The following is a 22,133-nucleotide window of genomic DNA, read 5'->3' as shown; positions in this document are numbered from 1 at the left end:
AAACAGCTTCTGCGCTTATTTCTCTCCTACTCTAAACCAGCAGCCATCACCACATGAACAATAAATGACAAAAACAGACAGCGAGTGATGATCTGACTTCTGAAATGGGAACCTTGTGTAGAATGTGAGAGTTATAATTTGGAAGTCCAACTGCATTTGCAAGGAAACACAGCAGCAGTGCTTACAGAGAGCAAAAGAATACAGCGCAAGTTCAGTTCACTTTGCAAATACTCTACTGTTTGGATTTGATAAAAAGTGGCAGTAAAAATACTACAAATGACATACATTTGTTCAAAACTGTATCATATGTATGACTATATCTATCTATCTATCTATCTATCTATCTGTGTATCTATCGATCAGTCAAAGGTTTTTTAAAGAAGTCTCTTCTGCTCACCAAGCCTGCATTTATTTGATCTAAAATACGGCAAAAGCAGCAATATTATAAAATATTTTTCCTATTTAAAATAACTGCTTTCTATTTTACTATATTCTAAACTGTAATTGATTTCTGTGATCAAAGCTGAATTTTCGGCATCATTACTCCAGTGTCACATGATCCTTCAAAAATCATTCTAATATGCTGATTTGCTGTTCAAGAAACATTTTCTTTAAAATTATTATTAATATCAATATTTAAAACAGTTGAGTACATTTTCAGGTTTTTTTGATGAATATATTTTGATTATTATCTGAAATAACAAAGCTTTTGTAACATTATACAATACAGTTCAGAAGCCTGGAGTCAACATACTTTTATTAAATATTTAATTAAATTTCTTTATTTATTGGGAGGGGGGGTTATAGAAATTAATGCTTTTATTTAGCAAAGATGCTTTAAATATATCAAAAGTGACGATAAAGACATTTATAATGTTACCAAAGGTTTCTATTTCAGATAAATGCTGCTCTTTTGAACTGTCTATTCATCAGAGACACCTGAAAAAATTGTACTCAGCTGTGTTCAACATAATAATAATAATATTAAAAATAATAAATGTTTTTAGCAGCAAATCAGAATATTAGAATGATTTCTGAAGGATCATGTTGACTGGAGTAATGATGCTAAAAATCCAGCTTTGAAATCACAGGAATAAATTACATTTGAATATTTCTAATAAAAAATAGTAAAATAGTAGAAATATTTAAAAATTTTATCTTAAAATAAAATCAGTTTGTTTGTGTTTTTTGGAACACAAATGAAGACATTTTGAAGAATATTTGGACTGTTTGTCCATATAATGACAGTTAATTAAAAAATAAATAAATAAAAATAAAAATAATAATGATAATAATAATAATAAAATCATATTAAGAAACATAAAATTAATACCCGTGATTCCTGGCTATATATAGAGGTGTTATGAAGTGAAACGATCAGTCTGTGCAAGAAACTGTGCGTTGTTACCTGTAATCCAGAGCCTCAGACAAACAGTTCAGAGTGTTGTTTGGTTCACAAATGAATCATTCTTTTGAACCGGTTCTTTTTGGGGAACTAGTTGAACCAGTTCATCAAAGCAGACTGAGGCATCCGAAACTGTTTGTGTCTCAAGCAGCACAGATCTACAAGTTACTCAATCAAAACTCACTTTTTGACGTGTCTGACTAAAAATAGCGGTGTATATCTGATCCTGTGATGAATGAACTGATTCAGGGCTCCAGTTCCTCCAACAGTGACTGAAGTGAGGAGACAGTTCAACTCGGACCAAAGACAGATGAGCCGCTGAATGAAGAGGCCAAATGAATGTTTTTATGTAAAAATGTGAGCTGGTACAGACAAGTTTATTCACTTTTTATGCTTTAGACATGCAAAACATCCAGGTTTCACAACATTATTAATAATATAATTGTGTATATGTTATGTCATTGCGTGATTACGTAAACAAACTAGTGAACTGAACCTGTTCATAGACACAAATAGTCCAAAAGAACCACTTCGCTGAAAAGAATCATATTTCCCCTTGTGCCTGATGCTCTGGATTACAGATAATGATACTGTAAATATTGTTCAGTTTCTTGCACAAACTGATTGTTTCACTTCGTAAGACCTCAATATATCATCAGGAGCTACGTGGATTCATTTTGTGCTTTTTGACATGCTTATTTTGACTCCCAAAAACAGCTACTGAACTGTATTTTATGAGTCACTAAAGAGCATGGTTTCAGCTAAAAATCTTCTTCAATGTTCTATCGAAGAAAACGATTTAGCTACATATTGGCTTGAAGGTGATGAAATTAACAGCAAATGTTCATTTTCAGGTGAACTGTCCCTTTAAGGGACAGCTACAAAGGGAAGTTTGAATGGAGTTTAAGTGGCTTAACAAGATTAATAATCAAGGGTAGGGCTTAAGAACGAACCCTAAGATGAACATCATCATACTGCGGTCTTGCAAGCACTGTAATAAAGTTGGTGGTGTGATTAGTTGTGTGGTGGCAAAGCCGTGGGCCTCCTCGTCTGGGATCGGCACCAACTCTGCAGTGACGTTTACTCCTGTGAGGAGCTGTCAGCTTTTAAAAGACGCACAGCAGAGATGCCTCACTGTGAGTGAATGCTTGGCACAGCATTGTGAGCCTTCACTATTTCCATACTGGAAAAACAGAGAGAGGAAACACGCACGGAACAAAAATGGGTAAAATGTAAAAAAGAAATGGAGAGACAGGGAGGGAAAGTGTGAGCAATGATGGAGGGTGAAATTCATTGGAAAGACTGATCTAGACTGCTTGGCTTTCAATCTGATGTAAAGGTCAGAGCTTCTTATACAGTACAAAACTGGGAGCACAAAAGAAAAGTGCACAGATTAAAAGAGCATCCGGCAGGAAAGAAAAAAAACAGTGTTTGTTCTGAGCTGTGTTCTATGGGCTTTAAAACTAAAACAATTATCTTAATATTTTATTAATATTAGTGCTATTTTTATGTTTTTCTTTTTTCTTCAAAGAAGAAGAATGATTTAAAACGAACATTCAATTAAATTCAAAATACATTGTATGGGGCAAAATGATTGATTTTTCTTTTATGCCAAAAATCATTAGGATATTAAGTAAAGATTATGTTCCATGAAGATATTTTGTAAATTTCCTACCATAAATATATCAAAACTTAATTTTTGATTAGTGATATGCATGGCTAAGAACTTCATTTGGACAACTTTAAAGGCAATTTTCTCAATATATATATATATATATATTTTTTTTTTTTTTTGCACCCTCAGATTCCAGATTTTCAAATAGTTGTATCTCGGCCAAATATTGTCCTATCCTAACAAACCATACATCAACGGAAAGCTTATTTATTCAGATTTCAGATGTCTGATGTTTAAATCTCAATTAAAAAAAAAAAAAAAAAAAAAACCCTTATGACTGGTTTTGTGGTCCAGGGTCACATATAATCTCTTTACATTTACACAAGTTACGTTTCCATCAGCATTTTTGCCACTTTGAGTCAGGAGACAAGGAACTAGTTCAATGAAACAACCTCAGTGGCCAAATAAAATATCAATTACAATCATAATTAACATATTGTGAATACCTCTCTATCTCTCTCATTCGGCACAAATCCAAATATTCCATAATATTTCCATATTTGTGCTGCATCCAAATGCTAAACTATTATTTATTATGTAAATTATAGACTTGCACTGATGTTCGGTTCACTGTTGTTTTATGTTGATAAAGTAATGTTACATACTGTGCAGTCAAGTTAGCACTGCTAGAATCGCGCCGGCGTGATTACTTCATCTTTCCTCATACCAGCAAAATCAACTTAAACAAAAAACACATAGGATGTCGCTTTCTCCATTTGAGTTTCCTTTCTGTCTCAAAACTGTGCTGAAACTCAGCAAATATAGGCTACATTATGTTACACAGTTTTGTCTATCAGTTAACTAAATTAAATATGTCAAGTATCTATTCCTTGTATGTATATATGTACTGCAGATTTTATAGCATATATATGACATTAATTTGATATAATATTTAATATTTTCACATGTAGGTGGAATTTAATTTGTACTGCTATCTGTTTAAAAGAAATGAAAAGAATAATATTTTATAAGATAAAAATAATAAAAATGTAATTACATATAAAAATATTATTACAAGTTTCACTACAATTCTAATTGTTTTAATCTGTTGTTGCTACACTTATTTTGATGTGTTGACTGACATACAAAAGCACATGTAAAGTACTTTTACAATACTTTTTCTATTTCTAATTTCTATTTTCTAGTTTTCCTAATGTACTAAATTGCAACTCATTAATACAAGTGTAATTACAAATACATTTAATTTAATGACATCCAAGTTTCAGTAGTATATTTTAGTACGCCGTAAATGCTCATTACTACATCTGCCAGTGCACCTTAGCTTTATATGATGAAACATGAAAGATGAAATTACATATAAATGATGTCATTATTGCATATGAATTATGACAATTACAAAAATACATGTTAAAATAAAATCATGAAATGACATACATACAGTATGCATATAACTGAGTCCTGCTTGCAGTAAGTGGGTGAAAAAAGCAGTTTTAAGGTTGATAGCATTATGTATATATAGAAATTATAATACATATTCACTGAATTTCATCTTTGAACAGTAAGTGTCTGAAAACATTACATTCGGTTCACACTTAAGTATATTCTTTCAAAGAACGTTGTTTATGTAATTGGTGCTCTTTCTAAAAGAATGCTACAGTGTATTTTTTTTTTTCCACTGTGGCATTGGCTAAGAAGTAAAACATTCCTCCGGGCATAAAACATCTGATCTGTGGCAGAGTGTAACCACTAAAATGAGCTAGAAACAAGAGAAATCACTCCTGGTCTTGTTTTTCTGTGTGGGACGTATAGATTACTTTCATTGTTTCTCATCATCTGCAGCCCAAATACACACTAACAGGAAACACTGATTCTGAATCAATAGCCTCTTCTCTGACGACACAGTTCAAATTTAGCAGCATGAACTCATTAGCTGTGCTCCAAACCCTCGCATCCAGCCATCACAAACACCCTGTTAAAGCAAACACTGATCCAAACAAGCTGGAATCACTTTAAGATACCTCATTTTGGCCAATCCAAGATGCTTTTCAATGAGCTCAAAATAAATAAATAAATAAATAAACAAACAAACAAACGATACAAAAAGTTACAAAAAAACAGAGACTGTGCCTTTTCAAATTTTCCAAAAATCAGTTTTTTTGTTATCATGTTTTTATTGTGTTAGTTAGCTGTATTTTTTTTAGTTATTTTTACTTAATTAAAATAACCCAACTGCAGTTCAAGATTAATTGAAATGCACAATGAAATAACATGATTTGTCTGTTTTTGCAAATTATATATATATATATATATATATATATTTTGAACAATTATTTAAAAAATATTGAAATATATTATTATTATTACTATTATTATTTTGAACAATTATTAAATATATATATATATCATGCTCAAGTACTTGTTTTGATGTACTGAATAATATGCTATGTGTAAGTACTTATGTCCTTATTATTATATTACGTTTAAAGTAAACATATTTCGAATGTACTAAATGTACATCATTACAAATGTGAAATTACAAATATATATTTAAATATATGACACAATTTTTTGCAAATTTTTTTTTTTTGCAAAATATATATTTTTGTTTTGTGTTAAAAAATATGTATATATATATATATATATATATATATTTACCATGCTCAAGTACTTTACAAATATATTACAAATATATATTTAAATATATGAATATATGAAATTTAAAGTCAATAGTTTACAGTGCATTCGACAGTACGCTTTAACCCATACTATGAAATTATAATTATAATACAATAATTATTATAAATATAATTATAATTATATGTACTTAAGTCCTAATAAATGCACACTTAAGTCAAACAAATTGCATTTAATATGAATTTAAACTATAATTTTATTTTATTTAACTGTAATGAACATACAATTAGGTATTTCATTCCATGCTTACATCAGACTCTACTGGATGCTTTAAGGTTAATTAACACAGGACACGTTCTTGTGTTCCATTCGCACTGTTTTTTAATTATTGTTTTGTGTACTAATGCCTCAGACAAACATCAACACTGTGTTTTTTTTTAAAAAACTGTCCCGATCCCTGCATTCTGTTCCGTTCCACCGCGCTCCATCGTGCTGTTTATGACCGAAAGAACACGTTCTGTGTGAACTTCCCTTCAGTGGCCTGTGCAGACAGTAGCCAGTGAGGCGGCTCACTAGGATTTGGGACAGAGCCAGCATCAACACACATCTCTGTGTGATCTGATCTGATATCAGTCCAGACCGACGCACACTGACCTTTGTCTGAAAGTGCAGAAGGTATATATGGGTTATTCTCAGTGTGTGTGTGTGTGTGTGTGTGTGTTTGTGCTAGCCTGCATATCTCTAATGTGTGATTAAACATAAAGGTCAGCTGTCGACACAGTGAGAGGCTGGATTTTGCCCCTTGGTGTTTTTTTTTTTTAAATCAATTTATAACATGGCAATAGAGATATCTGTGACTGACTGACTAAATGTAGGTCACGCGATAACACTGGTACATTACAGGGCTTGACGTGACGCCTGTAAAATGTGTTTTGTTAGAGAGAGACGGATGTGCTTTGCTCTCTGAGGGTGTTCATTTGATTCTGGGTGTTTAATTGTACACAGGCTGCTGCCCTGTGTGATGATGATTTTACACAATTCTTTGGTAAAGTGTTGACTGAGAGTCAAGCCTTATATTATGAAGCGTTCTTCAAAACCCACAGAGCGCCACAGGAATGAGTCCTAAAACCCACAAATGAGTAAACATGATTGCATTTCCTGTTACATTGCTGCTTGCTCTTTACAGTCGGAAGTGTTATCCTTAAATCACATGACCTTCTGTAAGTGACATAATTTCCTTGAAAGAGAAGAATTTCTAAAACAAAGATTTAGTTGCAAGCTATTCTCTCTTTTCCTCATTCTTTAGAAAATCGAAAAAAAATGTATCTATTTTTATTTCCTTTCTAAATGTTAATCTTCTTTTAGCGTGTTAGTAATGGGCTTAAAGCATAATAAACATTCACCCTATTAAGGTGACATATTGCATTGTAAAAATGTCATGTGCTACGAGAGGGTGGAGAAGTTTCCTAGTCCAAATGTGAAATATTTGGTCAGGATTTCAACCCTTCGGGTGACCAGTATGTTTTTATGTAAAAATGTTTTTTTCCAAAATTAATTTTTAATTAAGGGGAGACACTGCAGGCAAAAACGTTGTTTTTTCAAGCACCTGTCAAGTTTGACATATTGGGCTTTTTGTTTTTTCAGACTAGTGGACAAGAAACATCCAAAAGATACTGTTGTTTCTTTTATAGCACTTTATCTATTTGTGTCAATAGATTTTAATTACAATACATATTTTTAAAGGTCGTTTTCCCAAAATGAGTTTTTTTTTCTACACTGAGCCATAAATCTCCTCTTCAGTAACACTTACACACACCAAACTTGACATTTTTATTCCTGTCTATATCCTCTTTGTTTTTTTTTTTTTTGTTTTTTTTACAGAGGGATTTGATCATATATAATTTACTTGATTTTATACATCATTTTATTCCCCCCAGAATTGTAAAAAATATGTTTTTTTTTTTGTTTGTTTATTTTTTTTATGTAATTATGATTTTTTTTTCCTGAATTATGGAGTGACAAAATGAGGTACCCAAAATTCCCTCCGTAAAAACATTTGACCCTAATATGTCAAAAAAAAAAAAAAAAAATAAATAAATTAGTGCATATTTCATTAAATAATATCTAATTTGCATATTTAAACCTAACATTTTGGAAAATATGTAATACAAAAAATGTTTGCAATTATCAGTGTAATCAATCAACTGGGCAAGTAAGGTGATAACTGTTAGGTTTTTTTTTTTTTTCTATTCTATTCTTTTCTATTCACCTGCAATGTCTCACCTTCCTAATTAATATTAATTATCACAACAAGTCTGCTCAGTCCAAAATCCACCAGACTATAGAAATGAGCTTTAGATTTTACTTCTGCTGATTGTATTTGGACTTCAAATTTCATCATGTTCTTTTGTAAAGATTATGCATAAGAATCATGAACTTTTGTTGGTCACAGAGTGTATATTCTGCATCTGTCCAAAAGTCAATGGAAAAATCCGCTTGGGTTGTATTGAAGGAACCAGAGCGATACTAATTTCCGGGCAGGCCTACAAAATTACACCACCCCTGTGCTACTCATAGGCTTTCATATTTAAACAATGATTTACAGCAAAGCTGTGGTCACATATATTGTGTGTGTGTGTGTGTGTGTGTTGTGTAAATGCACACTGAAAGTGCTCTTGACCACACGGATGACTACAATGACGGACAGGAATGAGTAACATGTATTCCAAAGGTGTGAAAAGGGCCATGTGCGTTTGACATCAATTATTTCAGATGGGTTTATATGCACTGGTTTATTCCACTAGTCCATAACAGAAGCTCATTTAAATAATGACACACCGTTCTGGTCTGCAGAAAACACATAAACTATTCAGATGCTTAAAATGTGTGTTGGTGTTGGTCAGTTTCCCTCCATGCAGATGTAGTAAACACTGGATATTGCAGAGGCATAATTCTGATAGCAAAACAGAACACTGACAAACTTTATGATACAAGTTTGGCATATTTTGCAAAATGCTTTTATTAAGGCAAGATGTCAAGAACTTGTTTGCCAGTTTTTTTCTTTCTTTCAAGCACTCCTTGTAACAAGCCAGAATCCCAGCCTATCTCATTTTTTATGATTTAGATTTTATTTGTTTGTCTAAATTATATGTACAAGCAAACACACAAAACTAAATAAACAAACTCTAAAAATAATAATATATACATGCACAAATGGAAAAAACTAATGAAACAAACTGTACAGTTTAAATCCTTTGAAGTTGCATATCGTGAGTTTTAGATTTAAAATATTAACTGCATAAAATGACTCGCTGTTTAAATATTTATTTGAATGTGTGTTACAGCGTATTATACTCTGATAATTCATCAAAGAATGGCACCATACGCCTCCACAGATGTCTGGACTGAGCCCAGAATATCAACTGACCCTAGAAACGTCCCACTGCGAGCCTGTTCAGTGTCATATTTGATATCACAGTGAGTTTTAAATATTACATTAACTATAATTGTAGTTCCTAACGATTTAATATCTTGCAGTCGTCAGTTTTAAAAGAGCGTGTTATTTGCCCGGTGGTAGGGGTTTGACTAATAATGACTGGCGAAGAGAAGCTAATCAGACACTTAGCATGAAATCAGATCTAATAATGGCTCAGCACTCCAGACATAATGACAGATTTAAAGAGTTAAATGTTCATCTGCTGTTTGCGATATCACTGTGAGCAGCTGCTCTGTGATTATTTAGACTTTGGTGAGTCTAAAAACAGACAACAAAGGGAAAAAAACCATGAGTAGAAAGAAGACTGGCCAACCGACGTCAAATATAAGTGTCCTCCTCCAGAAGCGAAGCCAGAACAGCCTGGGGTGATTATACGGATTTAAGGAAGCCTTTGAGGGCAGAGTTACGCTCCCTTTCGTCTGGCACGCACGTGCGTTTTCCAGACTCAGCAGAAACCGCAAGAGGTTTGCACCCGGCAGCTGATTTTTAAATGGAAGCTAACAGTTTTAAGTCGCTCCCAGTAGATCTTGAAATGCCAGACGAACCCTGATACCTTTACCTTTGTGTCGCCCAAACTCACTGTCACAACTTATTCAAGATTTTTCCCAAACCACAAATAACTATAGTGAGAATGACGCTTAGATGAGTAAAACAAGTTTGTTATAAACCACACTTCCCTAAAAAAAGATGTACTGACAAGGTAGGATCAACACTAATTCTTTTATTTCTTTCAGTTTGAATTCAATTCTTTGTGCTTTTTTTTTTTTCAATGTAAGGAAAGTCAGTAGGCTCCAATACAACCCCTTTGTCATTGCATGGAAAAAACAGTTTAAATTTTTGGGTGAACTATTCTTTTGAAAAAAAGTGCACTCAATTGTATTGAATCTGCACTTGTACTTAAAATCTTAAACGTAAATTTAAAAAAAGAAAGATTCTGATTGGTTGAGCCGGTCACCTTTGTTTACATTTGTGTATTGCTCGGCAACCACTTTTTTTTTTTGGTAAATTTACCCATAAACCGCGACTTCGTGGAGCTTATTGCTTTATTAACACACTTAAGTACACTTTTTAATAATGTCAAACTAAAAGTACTTAAGTATTTTTTTTTTTAAAAATCTTTTGTCGTGCTTTAAAGAATTACACCTATTGTGATGTGTTGACTACAGGGTTAGTCACATGTAAAGTGATTACAGTTTCAACTGTAATGAGCTATTCAATATTATTTTAAAAGTTAGCATATTTTAACCACTCCCATTTTTGAACCGAGATGTAAAAATGCACTATCCAGGTTAAATTTTTTATAATTCATGAAAGAAAACATTTTGTAATATGATTTTAATGTACATTTTCCATGGTAATGCAATGTCTGGTTTTAAAATGGCTTTCAAAGGATGAATTTTGAGATTTTAAGTTTTGAACTGATATTGTCAGGATTTTGGACTTTTGTTTACATGTTTTCCCCCTAGCCTTTTTCCTGTTTGTCCATATTTGGTTATTTTTCTTTTCTCTTTAGTTTGATTGTTAATTAGCCCCGCACCTGTTTCTGTTTCCACTGATTGCGTTCCAATCTTCATAAGCTGTGGGTTTTCCTCTGTCCCTTTGTCTTGTGTTAATGTAGATGTATGTTGAAGTTGTTTTAGTTGTCTCCTGTGTTCCAGTGGATTTATAATTAAAGATTTATTTTGGATTTCTCCATCACCGTGCGCTTCCAAGTCAACACGCTACAGATATATCATTTCTTATGATTTCTAACGCGAAGAAAGTCTTTTGTGACCAAGGTCAGAACTCATGTTATGACATAGATTTTCTTTTTTTTTTTAAGTTGCACTCTTGACATATATGAATCTATTACTTTTCCTACATAATTTGTACCACAAAAATACGATAAAATATCTATTTGGGAGTCTTAGACCTTTCCAACAATGTATAGTTTGTCATGATTAGATTAGGATTTATTTGTAATATGGTGAAGTAAACTTAGATGTCCCACAGAGGGGACGGTGACAACTAAAAGGTTAAATAGTTGAAATCAGAACCTTATTATTATTAATGTGTAATTACAAATACATTTAAATTATTAAGATGCAAGTTGAAATATGAATATATTAAAGTATATTTCAGTTTACTATAAATGTTTGTCGGTACATTCAGCAGTGCACTATAACCATATTTCAATGACAATAAAAGTATTTTTTACAGTAAGTATAAAGATGAGTTGAGTCCTATTTAAGTGGATCAAAAACATTCTAAAGGTTAACTAACTGTATTTATTATAAGTTAAAATTCTAATGCATTTTGTTCACTTGTAGTAAAGTCTCCACAACTTTACACTGGATTGCACTTAAATATATTCTTATAAAGTAGCTTATTTCCATAAAAAGTATGTTTTTTTGTTTTTTTTAAGAACATCTGTATATCTCATCCTGCATCCTGTATGCTACTAACATTAATGCTATCTGAAAGCATGCAGTTTGCTGGTGTACAATTACATCTCTAAGTCGTCTTACTCAATAAGAAAACAATATACTGTAGGTCAATGGAACGTCGGTCAAAAAACCCACCATGATTGAAAAAGCAAACGTGTGTGTGTGTGTGTGTTTGTGTGTATTCCACAGGCTCAAAGCCAACGAATTTTGTGGATGCACCAAGAATACCAATGTTGACGTTCTGCATCTCTGAACAAACCCCTAACCCTAAGTATTCAACTTTAGCTTGTTACTCATTCAGCACTTTTAGTGCTACAGACATGAATAATGCGTTTAACTGTACAGCTTGTTGAGGAAACCTGTACTATTATTTTTATAAACAATCGAACTTACAGTTTTGAACTGGCGATTGATGGAATAGATGACAAGATCTTATGAACTTTGAATTCTTTAAGATATCTTTTTTTGAATTCCTTCATTCCTTCATTTCAAGAGTTTGAAATGTCATGAGGGTGAGTAAATGATGGCAGAATTTTCATTTTTGGGTGATTGTTTCAGTATGAGCTCTTATGACTTGGACAACTAAGTAAACACCTACCAACCACAGAGAACAATGTGTTAAAAGCAACACCCTGGCAACCACCCACTACATCCTTGCATCAAGTACTGCAAGATGTTAGCACAGTTCACTTTTTTCCTCAGAAAATGTAAATCAAGTAACTGCAGATAAGCCCTAAGCCAAACCTAAAAACCTTTAAAAAAAAAAAGAATAAACACATTTTTCAGTCTTTCGTGCTGCATGTTTTTCTTTTGAGCTTGACAAAAAAGTAGGTTTTTACCAGAGCTAGCTTCTGGGGGCATTTTTATATATATATATATATAAAGTATAGCTGGGCCAGAAGCAAATAAAACACACGTCTAGGTACAGACGACTCGTGTCACCAGCGTAGACGCTGCCCACCCCCCTCCTGACCACAGTCTCAGTCTCAGTGGGTGACTTCCTGTCCAGAAAAGCTCTCAGCCTGAGTCACTCGTGCCAGCTTCCTCATAACCCTGATGTGTTTGTGTGAGGGTTACTGTCTCACTCTTGGCTCACGCACTTTCACATCTCTCCAAATGGATGCTTTTATAATTATAGAAGCCATTTATTCTATGAGTTATGCATATTAATTTTGAAAATGGAGCAGTCGGGAACAATTCTGTCTGTCACATTGAGACAGAGTGTTCGGCTGTAATATTTTGGATGCATAAAGCATCTCAGGAGCTAAAGGACATAAAGACCTGCACCAATACACACCCTAACTATAGACCCACAACACACACACACACACACACACACACACACACACACACACAATAAAGAAAGAGGAAACGATGCCGAAGGAACAGCATATAAATATCAACACATTGAGAAATATCCATGGCACTTTTTAGTAAGAGCTTCAGAATGTACTTATGTCATGCTTTACTACTGAACTCATGAGTCCATGTACGACAGGCAATGACTTTTAGCAAAAAAAAAAAAAAAAGTTAAAAATATTTGTATTTTATTTCACACACCTATCGTTTTGCTTTAGAAAACACTGATTCATCAACTGTGAAGTGTCAACTTTGGAGGTCCTGTTTACTTGCATTATATGGCCTCACAGAGATTATTTTTCTAATAAAGAAAATTGTCATTTTTGTGTGAGTATCCCTTTAAAGTTACGCCTTCAAAATAAAAGGGGCAACTGCATTGCAACTACAGTTGGAAACTTTAGCAGAAACAATGCAATATACAGTATGCAGTATTTTTTCTTCTTCCGTTATTTATTGCTGATTTGAAAAATGCAGATTGCACTTTTTTGTTATTCCAGTTTTGTATGAAAGTTATTTTTGGAAGCTCAGTCAAAAATGATTCAAGATGCAGAAATTAGAATTACTGTTATTATTTCTGATTCATTCACTGCAAATGAAAGGTCAAGTGTAATATTCCCCACATTGTACATCTGAGCGAATGTTGGTCATCCCTGTATTTCATTATGTATTTAAAGAGGCCATGAACTGAGAAACCAAAATTGCCTTGAGCTTCTAACATTTAAGAGGCCATTGTACTATAAAAACATCTTGTAAGTTTTAGAACTGAAAACTTTCTTGTTAGTCTAAAAACGGTTTATATTGAAGCCAGTCTGCCAAAACAACAGCTTGTAGACTATGTTTGACTCTATGATGTAAGAGTGTGGATAAACACCGCCCACTGATTCTACATCCTTGCCGATTCAGCCTGGCCTACCAATTCTACGTCATAGCCTGTTTAGCCCCGCCCATCGATTCTACATCAGTCTGTTTAGTCCCGCCCACCACTTCTACGTCACTACTGCTTTAGCCCCGCCCACCGATTCTATATCACTGCCTGTTTAGCGGACACATGCACACGTTTAGCAGACTTAACACACGCAGGTGGCGGTAAATCGGCATAAGTGCAAGCGCACATGAAGTGTGCCATTTGGAACAGGGCCCATCTATAAAGGATGTCAAATATACACGTTAGCTAATCATAGCAGTGGGAGTTTTCTTCCGAGTCTACATCCACCACGCCTGTTCAAACTTGGGGGATTGGGGTTAAAACAAGGACAGAAAATAGCCTATTACTTCAAAGTTATGATTTTTTAATGTAAAAATATTGATAACATTATAAGTGGACCTCAGAGAACAGTACAAAAAAACAAAACAAAACAAAAAACACTTCATGATCCATTTAATACAGAATATTCACATTTTGTATAAATGCTGCATACTTTGTAAAACAACTTACGAATAGCAACTTTCAAGGAAATTAAATCCAAAGAAAAACTTTGAATTAAAACCTCCTATCAACTTAGCGTGTTCAGCATTCAAAGCATAACCACTGGCTAGGATGATATTGGCATACTGAATTCTTCCAGCATGCACAGAACTTATCCAAAACTCCAACAGCGTTCTTAGCCGCCTTTCCGTCTGGAAATACTAATGTCGTTATTGTTGTCATTATCTGAATACTCCGGCCACATTGTAAACACAGAGGCTAATAAAGGCCTGACAGACCCGAGGCAGTTCAATTAAGAGCGCTTTACTATAGCATTCCTCCGTTTAATAGGAGAGAGCAGTGGAAATGGCTGTGGTACGCCTCAGGGAGAGTTTATAGTCACTCATACTTTTGTCTGTTTTCACTGATGTGATTCTTGTTAAATGTGGATGAGAAATATTCCCTTATTTCAGCACAATTTCTCTCTGTCTGTCTCTCACTCTCTTTCCCCCCGTCTCTCTGTCTTCAAGCTAAAATTAAGACTGTTTCCCTCTTGCAGAATTAAATACAAAGTGCCAAAAAGCTCAGAAGAGTGTTTAGATGGCTATTTTTCCTCATTTACGCACACTTTCTTCATGCTGCGGGAGGAAAATCTCTCTCACATTCCCTCTCACTCGTTCTCCTTTTATCTTTTTGGTGGAGCCCATTTTCCTCTGGCAGGACACAGAAGCACAAAAGAGAGAGGTTTGCCTTCGCTCTGGTCCACACGTGGCTTCGCTGTCTCTCTCTGCGGTGTGTCGGTTGTGTAATGATGAACTGCTGGTTGGTCGTGTGGTGCTACAGGTCAGATATCAGTACAAATAGATCAGAAAGAAGCTCGTTACTCGCGGATCGGGGTGGAGATTTAAGAACAGCTGGATCTCACGTGGCTCATAACTGGACTTGGTTAAAAGTGAACTGTATAATTAGGCCTGTTGATTTAAGGCATTCATTTAGTGTGAGTAATAATTTGACAAAAATACTCCTTCTGGTCCATATGCAAATTATATAATAAGTAATTTTGCTGTAGGCTGTCAGTGATAAATGTATTTTCAATAACATGAAATAAAACCAACAAGTGCAAAAATTTTAAAAAGGTGTCATTTATAGCACAGCTTTTTAAAGGTGATTTCTGATCAAGCGTGAGTGTTTGAAATGTTGTAAAGTGTTTGCATGCACGAATTACAAATGTGGTACATTTACCAGAAAAGATATTTAGCCAATTTTACGGCGGTTTAAAAGTATGCGATGTTGTCGGTGTGCCAGTCTGCTTTGGTTCAGAGATAAAGACTGAAGCCTGCTGACACAACAAACACACACCCACGCCAACCCATCGCATTTCTCCAGAAAGACAATCTGAAGATGGACACATGTCCCAGGAAGTAGATCAAGGCCTTTGATTGCTAAAACACACCCTGACACAAAGCAAAACATTTCAGCAGTATCCACCGAAAACTGCTGGGTTTTGGAAAGAACTGACATTCCAACTAGTGTCTGATTTATATTGACAAACAGAGTCAACATAAACAACCTGAGTACATGTGTTCTGCTGGGTACCTGAAGCCCAGAATCAGACAGGATTTTTAGACAACTCTTGTAATTATTACAGAAATAATATAATTTACAAGAAAATACTTAAGTGCGAACCGAATTTTAAACCAAGTTTTAAAGCACTCAATTTTTTGTTAATTTCATGAAAATGTATCATAGTAATTTATATTGCATGCTATTCCTTGTACTTTAAACTGCTGACCCACTTAAGTATGACTTAAGTGCATTTTAAAATGTAATTTCATTGTCTTAAAAAGCATGTAAGAATAAAAATGTACTACCAAATGTACTGACACGCATTTATGCAAAACTAAAATATGCTTTTATAAAACGGATAGTTCCGGTCCTCGATTCTGATTGGTTGAGCCGCATTCAAAGCTATTGTAAATTACTATACAAACATACACTTTTGTTTACGTTTGTTTGTTTCTCGGTAACCACTTTGTTGCAACCACAACCGTTTCTGAGGAACTACATTGTTTGGTGGAAGAGTAATGTCTTCATTATTATCATTACACTTTATTTGCACTGTTTTATTATGTGAAACCTTACTATGTATATGGAATAATATAAAAGCATATTATAAAAATATAAAAGCGTTTTATAAAAGCAATAACCCGTGTGAAGCCATGATGTACAGTAAATTTATAACAACGCCCCTTAGCTGTTATAAATTCACTGTAAACCACAGCTTCTTGGGTCTTATTGCTTTATAATGTCATTTCTACTGAAGCTGGTATTTAAATATATTTGCAACATATATTTGTACACTCAAAATACGCTGACTTTAAATGTAAAACTGCAAAAGTCCTTTGCATGTGATTTTGTTAATCAACACATCAAAATAAGTGTCTCTTCAAAGCATGACAAAAATTAAATAAAACAATGATTTAAAATGGACTTTAAAGTAAAACTGTTAAAGTGCACACTTTTCAAGTAGTCTTTTATTTCAGTATTATTAAATTATTTTGAAGTTTTTTTTTTTTAAAATATACTTTAAACTACAAGCCTATAATTAGTACAACAAAGTGTACTTATTTTTCCAAGGCAAGACATGTTCGGTCGTAAATATCACGTGAATTCTTTTGCTATAGGCCTATATTTAGTTTATCTCCTGTGATATGAGAGAGCACAGCCCAGCCATAGGAAAGATAACGATAGTTATGATCACTTTGATAGCTTTTTCACACCATACACAAAAGCAATGTGTAAGTAAAGCAGCAGCTCAGCGTTTTTCTTTCGAACATCTTCAACTCTACACTTCTGAGATCTCCTTTAAGAGTTATGAAATATCCTCTGAGCTGCAGATATTTCATTTTCAGCTGCAGAGACAGGTGGCTTTGCATTGTAGTGTCTCTAATCAGCTCTGCAGTTACTCATAATGAGGAGACTGAGTGTGTTTGAGAAACAATGTATGTGTGTCTGTATGTGTGGAAACATCTGGCCAATATTCCACTGCTAAACGTGTTCCTTAATCTTATTCCTATCAAACTAGTCTGCAGCGGAGTACTGCTATCTGCCATACTTTACTGAGACTCTACAGCATCTCTCCACTACTGCAATCTGTTTTTAAACAAGGAGTAGGCCCATCTAATCTTCTACTTAACCACCAGAGCATACAAGCAGTCATTCACAGTGTTGGTTCCTCCTGCATCTCGCCACCTGCTCAACTCCACCTCTATAACTGTGTCTTTCTTTATATAATCATCATCTCCATGCATTAGTAGTCCCATAGGAGGTATAAAAGCACTTGAATTGAGTCTCCTCCATTGCAGATAGAAATCTAAACTCATTTAACCATCCATTCATTCTAGGGACTAAATGATGCTGGAGCCCATCTCAACACCTCGGGCCACAGGCAATAGAGTTGCCAAGTCTGTGGTTTTTCCACAGGCTACTTTAAAGAATTAGTCTTTCAGAACAAAAATGTACAGATAATGTACTAACACTCTTGTCATCCAAGACATTCATGTCTTTCTTTCTTCAGTCGTAAAGAAATTATGTTTTTTGAGGAAAACATTTCAGGATTTCTCTCCGTGTAATGGACTTTTATGGTGCCCCCAAATTTCAACTTCCAAAATGTAGTTTAAATGCAGCTTCAAAGGGTTCTAAATCATTTTGCTTATCTAGCAAAACGATTGGTTATTTTCTAAAAAAAAAATAATGACAATTTATATACTTTTTAACCTCAAACGCTCGTTTTGTCTTGCTGTTTTTTTCCAGTGGTGACAGTTAGGGTACGTCTAAAAACTCCCATCTCATTTTCTTCTCCAACTTTAAAATCATCCTACATCACTGCAAAGGCACCAACCCAGAGTTTACAAAGTGAACATGCAAAGAAGATCAAACACCATTTACAAAAAAAGGTAAAACAGCGATGTAGGGCGATTTGTAAGTTGGAGGAGAAAATGAGATGGGAGTTTTTCGACATACCCTAACTTCACACAGAGCTAGACAAGATGAGCGTTTGAGGTTAAAAAGTATATAAATCGTAATTTTTTTTTTTTTTAGAAAATAACTGATTGTTTTGCTAGAGAAGACCCTTCTTCCTCGGCTGGGATCGTTTAGAGCCCTTTGAAGCTGCATTTAAACTGCATTTTGGAAGTTCAAATTTGGGGGCACCATAGAAGTCCATTAAATGGAGAGAAATCCTGAAATGTTTTCCTCAAAAAACATAATTTCTTCACGACATGAACATCTTGGATGACAAAAGGGTGAGTACATTATCTGTAAATTTTTGTTCTGAAAGACTAATTCTTTAAAGTAGCCCAATTCTGCAGGAAAGCCATGTGGCTCGAGGTGTTGAGATGGGCTCCAGCATCATTCAGTCTCTAGAATGAATGGACAGTTAAATGAGTTAATATTTCTATCTGCAATGGAGGAGACTCAATTCAAGTGCTTTTATACCTCCTATGGGACTACTAATGCATGGAGATGATGATTATGTAAGGAAAGACATAATCACACAGAGGTGAAGTTGAGCAGGTGACGAGATGCAGGAAGAACCAACACTGTGGTTGACTGCTTGTATGCTCTGGTGGTTAAGTAGAAGATTAGATGGGCCTACTCCTTGTTTAAAAACATCATTTAAGGTGCCTGGATTGCAGTAGTGGAGAGATGCTGTAGAGGCTCAGTAAAGTATGGCAGATTAAGCTCCTGAAATGCAAATTTACCAGGGGAACTCCGACAAAAAACATGCATTTTATCCCCTGGAACGTGTTTTTTAACAGGGGACCCCCCTCACAACATGATTGGGCTAGTTTTGAGTAGCAATTGGGTGGGTTTTGTTGTGAAAATCTGGCAACCCTGACAGGCAAGGAACACCTGGGATGGATCACCAGTTCACCACAGGGATAAAAATGTGTTTAACCTTTACAGCCTGGCTGTTGGAACTCATGAAACTGAAAGTGCACTTAACTACACTGCAACTAGACATCTGGGTATTCATTGTTATGGTTATAACAATCGTCTCCATCATTTGACAAATTACTGCTGCTGGTTTCCAGCACAAGTAGGCATATGAAAATCCTGGATGTTCTTGTTTCCCAAAATTGTGTTGACCATCCAATCAGACTGAAACTGGCAATTTCCTCAGAACTTGCCATTTTTTGCCAATGGATTTGGGTGGTCTGTGGCCAGGACTTCTGAGGCTGAAACTAGTGGCTTATTCAGCTAAGAAGACAGAGAGAAAATAAACAGCAGAGCTGATCAGCCAATGGAAAAGCAGAGCATCTCCCTCTCCAGTCCACAACCCTAGAGATCTTTACAGTGAGACCTTCAGCCAAACCTCACAGTAGCTGAAGAACTCGAACTTTCCCTCAGAGGGCCACTGAGCAGCTCTCCGCGAGCAAACATACAGAACTGAGACAGTCTGTCAGACGCCCCAGCGATGTAATGACTTACACATACAACTTTTTACAACATTACCACATTTACGCTTCATCAGCAACGGAGTCCTGCAGTGAAAGGAATAGTTCTGCCAAATGTGAAAATTTGGTCTTCATATATTCTTTTATGACTTTTCAAAAGTTTGTAAATGATGATAGAATTTAGTTATTCCTTTAAGGAACTAAATGGACTGCCAACATCAAGATTGGAGGTCAAGTAAAAAAGACCCAGAAAGTAAAAAAGACTTTAGTCCATGACTAAACATTTAATCACACAACAGTCCTGAAACCAGTTTTATGAAGGCTTCCTCTAGGTGAAAAATAAATAAATAAAAATCTGGTCACAGGTCAGTTTTTAAAAATCAAAAGATGTGTTATATTTTGTGTGTGAGGACTCTCTATGCTAAATACTTTTTGTAGTAGTTGATTGTAAGAATATCGGCATGCCATTTTTGCCTCAGCTATGTATCTGTAAAGGTTTTTATCATTATTATACGAACATATATGTGATTCTGGACCACAAAAACAGTCTTAAGGAGCACGGCCTTAAGTAGCCAAAAATACATTGTACGGGTCAAAATGATCAATTTTTCTTTTATGCCAAAAATCATTAGGATATTAAGTAAAGATCATGTTCCATGAAAATATTTGGTAAATTTCCTACAGTAAATATATAAAAACGTAATTTTTGTTTGGTAATGTGCATTGATAAGAACTTCATTTAGACAACTTTAAAGACGATTTTCTCAATATTTAGATTTTATTTGCACCCTCAAATAGTTGTATCTCAGCCAAATATTGTCCTAACAAACCATACAGCAATGGAAAGCTGATTTATTCATCATATCATATGATGTTGCATATAGAAAGATAGTTCATCTATCTATGTGCATTGCGTGGATAACCTCAGTTGGTCTCAGAACGATTTGATGAGTTCACATGAAATATCTGACTTTTGATGGCAACTCTTGGCAGTTCTGAGCACAGTTTGCTGAAATCTCTTTTGAAACTCTGGACGATACTCACAGCTCTTTCAGTGATTTTACACTTATTCTTTATTGTGACCACAAGGTTGTTTTAGGTTTGTCTGCCGGTTGGTACCGTAAGCATTTCAAGTCTGCGAACCCTGCCAGCCATAAACCAAAGTGCTGCCGTTCAATTTTCCACCGCCCCTGCGTTCAGCCGGCTCAAATATCACAGATTAACTTCTCCTCCAAGAGCAGAACCAAAGATACAACGCTCTGAAGAGACGCCTCGAGCGCTCGAGGACTGACGGACGGACGGACGCCCTGTCACAGGCTGTCACGCCGGGCGAGGAGGATGAGTACGATGATGAATGTTAAACGTGTTAATGAGAAAAGTAGCAGCACGTGCCTGTGCTCGCCTGCGCCGCCAGACAGCTGCTCAAACAGAGTTGGAGAAACAGGAGACGGGAAAGACAGGACTGATGCCTTACCTGGAGAGAGCTCTCCTTCACTCTGATCCCCAGAATCTGAGTCCATCTCTCCACGCAGAAGCTCTCCTCTCCTCTCCTCTTCTCTGTTCACTCCACTTCCTCTGTTTCTGTCTGTCTCTGTGCTGTCTCCCTGCACTGAAAACTGTTTTCTCGAGCTCAAATGCACCAGCTCTCCGTGTTCAGAATATAACTGACTCAATGAGTGCGCGCTGTTTGCCGAGCGCCTTTTCTGTGCAGTCAGACTGGCTTCTTTCACTGACACTCTCTTGCTTCCACTTTCTCCTCTCGTTTGCTTCCTTCCCCTCCCTCTCCCTCTCTTTCTCTCTCTCTCTCTCTCTCTTCTCTGTGTCCCTCCTCCCCCTTCTCCCCTCGCTCGACATTGTGATGCCTACAAAAACATTAAGAGGAGGAAAACTCTCTCTCTCCCTCTGAGCTGATCTCTTGTCTGTGAGAAATGTTTTGTATGTTGGAGAGGGTTTTTTCATTCTGACATTGCTGGGTGCTATTTTGGTTTTTAAAATGCTGTTTGGATGGACAAGTGGATGAGAAATGACAGCAGCATTGAAGGTGCTGTATTAGATTGGCGTTGCCACATCATCCATCTCGAAAATAAATAGAGTCACAGCGTGACTATAGGTGCCATCAACAGGTCAAGGCTGGTTTGGCAAGTTAGTGTGGTTCAGTTAGCCCCTGCTGGTAGATGATATAACTACACCATTATGAGGGCAAAAAGCTTCTTTCTCTTTGATGGTCATTTGAAGTAGCTGTGATGAAAGAAATCTTTTTTTTTCCATTATATGAAGTAGATATTGTGCCATGTTTAGATTGATTTCCCCTGT

At 35.3% G+C, this 22,133-nt stretch overlaps 1 protein-coding gene across 1 annotated transcript in view; it reads right to left on the bottom strand.

Annotated features, from left to right (window-relative positions):
• The window catches only part of tnfaip8l3 (tumor necrosis factor, alpha-induced protein 8-like 3), a 46,881-nt gene extending 25,228 nt beyond the window's left edge, over positions 1-21,653 (bottom strand). Inside the window, exon 1 of the mRNA XM_051135708.1 lies at positions 21,295-21,653. Coding sequence (XP_050991665.1) covers positions 21,295-21,340 — 46 coding nt within the window. The 5' untranslated portion in view covers positions 21,341-21,653. The remainder of the gene's footprint in view (positions 1-21,294) is intronic.
• Between the last annotated feature and the right edge of the window lie 480 nt (positions 21,654-22,133).

Source organism: Labeo rohita, chromosome 18 (genome assembly GCF_022985175.1).
Source record: "Labeo rohita strain BAU-BD-2019 chromosome 18, IGBB_LRoh.1.0, whole genome shotgun sequence".
Classification (NCBI taxonomy): Eukaryota; Metazoa; Chordata; class Actinopteri; order Cypriniformes; family Cyprinidae; genus Labeo; species Labeo rohita.
Note: the sequence above shows the minus strand (reverse complement) of the source record. Positions and strands in the feature narration are given on the sequence as shown.